At 47.9% G+C, this 3036-nt stretch overlaps 1 protein-coding gene across 1 annotated transcript; it reads left to right on the top strand.

The window, feature by feature from the left end:
* Positions 1 to 591: 591 nt before the first annotated feature.
* On the top strand, positions 592 to 2627 carry FADD (Fas associated via death domain). Its single transcript, XM_066320463.1, has 2 exons — positions 592 to 1033; positions 1351 to 2627. The coding sequence occupies exons 1-2, from the start codon at positions 667 to 669 to the stop codon at positions 1635 to 1637; spliced, it is 654 nt and encodes a 217-aa protein (XP_066176560.1). The 5' UTR covers positions 592 to 666; the 3' UTR covers positions 1638 to 2627.
* Positions 2628 to 3036: the final 409 nt, after the last annotated feature.

Here is a 3036-nt window from a genome sequence, read left to right as displayed (position 1 = left end):
GAAGCGGGGAATGGGATGGACCAGAGTCATGAATATGCATTTGTGTTTTGGGTATTCAACACTTTTGTACATAAACAGACCCTGTGATCATCTGTAAATTGCGGTGTGTATTTGGGAGCTATCCTGCACGCTGCCCGGCGTCGTAATAAACACACACTTTCTAACTTCAAACTGTTAGAGAGTCTTTGTCCGTCATAGTTGGATATTGGTATTAGATCAATATCCGTATTTTTTAAACAAATCAGGTATACAACTTGGAATAAGGTTTTGAGGGTACAAATTTTGGTACAAACAGCGTAACTTCCTTAACAGACAGGTCACAACCGGCATAACATTTTAAACAGCACAACTTCCTTAACAAATGACAGACTGTGTCCAAAAAAGGGAATTTCTGACATTTCATTCATTTCACCGCACGAGCCCGACGGCCCCGGGAGGGGTTCGGGGAGGGCTCCCCGAGCCCGGCTGAGGCGGCGGCGGCGGAGCGCGGGCCCGCCCTCAGGGGCGGCGGCGCGGCCGCCATCTTGGCGCGCGCGGCGGCGGCGTGACGCACTTCCGGGCGCGGCCATCGCGCTGAGGCGGGCTCGGGGCCGCCGCCGCGCCGCTCCCTCCGCGGGCGCTCCGTGCTCCCGGGAAGTCTCTCTCTCTCTCTCTGCGCAAACAGGAATGGATTTCCTCTCCGCAGGATCGGGACGGGGCGATGAAAGCCGCCCGGCGCAGCCTGTGCCGGGCGCCCTGGATCCTTTGCGGAGCCTGCTGCATTCCGTCTCCTCGGGCCTGTCGGCCAAGGAGCTCTCCGATATGAAGTTCCTGTGCCTCGATAAAATTGGGAAGAGAAAGCTTGACGCGGTGCAAAGCGGCCAGGAGCTCTTCAACATCCTGATAGAGCAGCAGGAGATCACGAAAGACAACCTGGAATTGCTGAAAAAGCTGCTGCAGCGCATTAAAAGGCAGGATTTGCTGTCACAGGTGGTGCAGTTCGAAGAGGGAGAACCTCATGCCCCTGATGATCAGCCGGATGAGCATGAAAAACGTAGGTGGATTATTATATCTATGTAGTTTTATATATCTATATATATGTATATAGTTATATCCCGGTATAGATCGCTCCCCAGCAACCCCAGTAAATGTGTACACAAACGACTTTCCGGAGGGAATTTTTCCCGCGCTTTTTTATCTCCCTTATCTTTTGGGATTCCAAGTCTATCCAGGGGCCTCTGTAGAACTTTCAGCCTGTGTGGTGTAACAAGAGTAGTGGCGTTTTGCTGAACTAAACCCAACAACTTCTAAACGTTTTCTTGTGTTTCTTCGTAAATCTATGGCTAACTTGGTCTGCTTCTGCTGTTTCAGGTCTCCTGAACGCAGCTGTCGCTGTCATCTGTGACAACGTTGGGAGAGAGTGGAAGAGGCTGATGCGAGAACTTGGGATGCCAGAGGTGAAGCTGGATAGGATAGAGGAAGCCTATCCACGTAAATTGTATGAACAGCTTGTTCAGGCGCTTCGGGAGTGGCAGAAGTGGAAGGGGAAGGATGCAAAGGTGGGTGACTTAATAACAGCCCTCCGGGGCTGCAGGCTGAATTTCGTGGCAGACAAGGTTGAAGAGAAGATCTCACAGCTGAACACTGGAACCAGATGAAATCCATGTGAAACTGAATGCAAAAAGAGTGCCTTCTTCCCCTCTGAACCAAAATAATTATCACTGGTGGCTTCTCATGCCATTTATTTATGTGCCTTAATAAGTTAATTTGTGCTCAGGTGAACACTGACGTGGAAACAGATTCCTTTCAGAGAACACTTTGTAGTTTGATGCTTCCTTCAAGGTATTTTAACTTCCACAAGATCTGAACTCTGTTTTATATAAATTATCTATTATTATCTTTTCTTCTACCACTTACCTGGAAAGATTTGCTTTGCTGCAGGCACTTTTTAGATGCATCTCTACTGGAAATACATCCATGGGACACTTCTGAGGCAACCGGAATTTAAAATTTCACGGGAGGGTTTTTGGTTTTTGGGGGTTTTTTATGGCCCGTTATAAATACCATGTGAAAGGGAGAAGGAGTAAACCTTTCAGCTGGGTGCTGGCTTTTCTTTTGGAGTAGCATAAAATAATTTCTTAGGTAATTTGTCAAATATATTTGCTCTCCATGAAAGGATATTAAGACAACTGTAACCTCAGACTGCAGTGCAAGAGGGACATTAAATATTGTGATGGCTTTCTTGGAAAAAATGTGCCTGGGTTGGAAAATGCAATCAACTGTCTGCACCAAGTGCCTTCAGCATCCTGAAGGAAGTATTCTTCTGAAACTGTCCAAGAGATTGTGTGTCTCACAGATGTTTACAGCAGCCTCTTTCCAAAGCTGTGAGTGCTCTAGGGCTCCTTGCTGGGAATCCTTCCATGTGTCACAGAGGCTCGTGTGTGCTGGAAGGTGTGAGCCACTCACAGAGGGAACAGGATTCGTGAACCTGTGTCAGATTCAGCTTTCATCTGGAACAAACTTCACTCAGTGGACTTCACACCTGACCTAAGGCTGGAGAAACTGCACAGTTGCACAGTCCAGGACATGCAGGGGCTGAGAGGCCTCAGAGGGCAGAATCCCATTAAATCATCACTGTTTGAACAGGATCCTGTGTTTCTGCAAACATTTCCCAAGTGCCTGGCTAGATACTGGGAGAGGTTTTATTGCTGCTGCACCTGTGGGACTTCCAGCTCTTTCCAAGTTGTTTTTCTGTGGTGCCATTGCTGGGAAGGCCTGGTGTCAGCACATAACCTGTCACTGCTCTGCAAAAACCTCGTGACACTGACAATTTTCAAGTTTTTCTCGCATGTGGGTGCCTCTGGCTGAATACTTAATTGTATTTAGTGGAAACTGCTATAAGTTCACATGATAGAAAAGTCATTTCTGTCAGTTGTGTTTTTTGTTTTTCCCTTCAATGATTCTTCTCCGCATTCCTAGAAGCGCACAAGGCCAGGCTGGATGGGGCTTGGAGCAGCCTGGTCAAGTGGAAGGAGTCACTGGTTGGAACTGGATGAT

This window comes from Sylvia atricapilla, chromosome 6 (assembly GCF_009819655.1).
Source record: "Sylvia atricapilla isolate bSylAtr1 chromosome 6, bSylAtr1.pri, whole genome shotgun sequence".
In the NCBI taxonomy this organism is placed as follows: domain Eukaryota; kingdom Metazoa; phylum Chordata; class Aves; order Passeriformes; family Sylviidae; genus Sylvia; species Sylvia atricapilla.
This window is presented reverse-complemented; position numbering and strand designations above follow the sequence as displayed.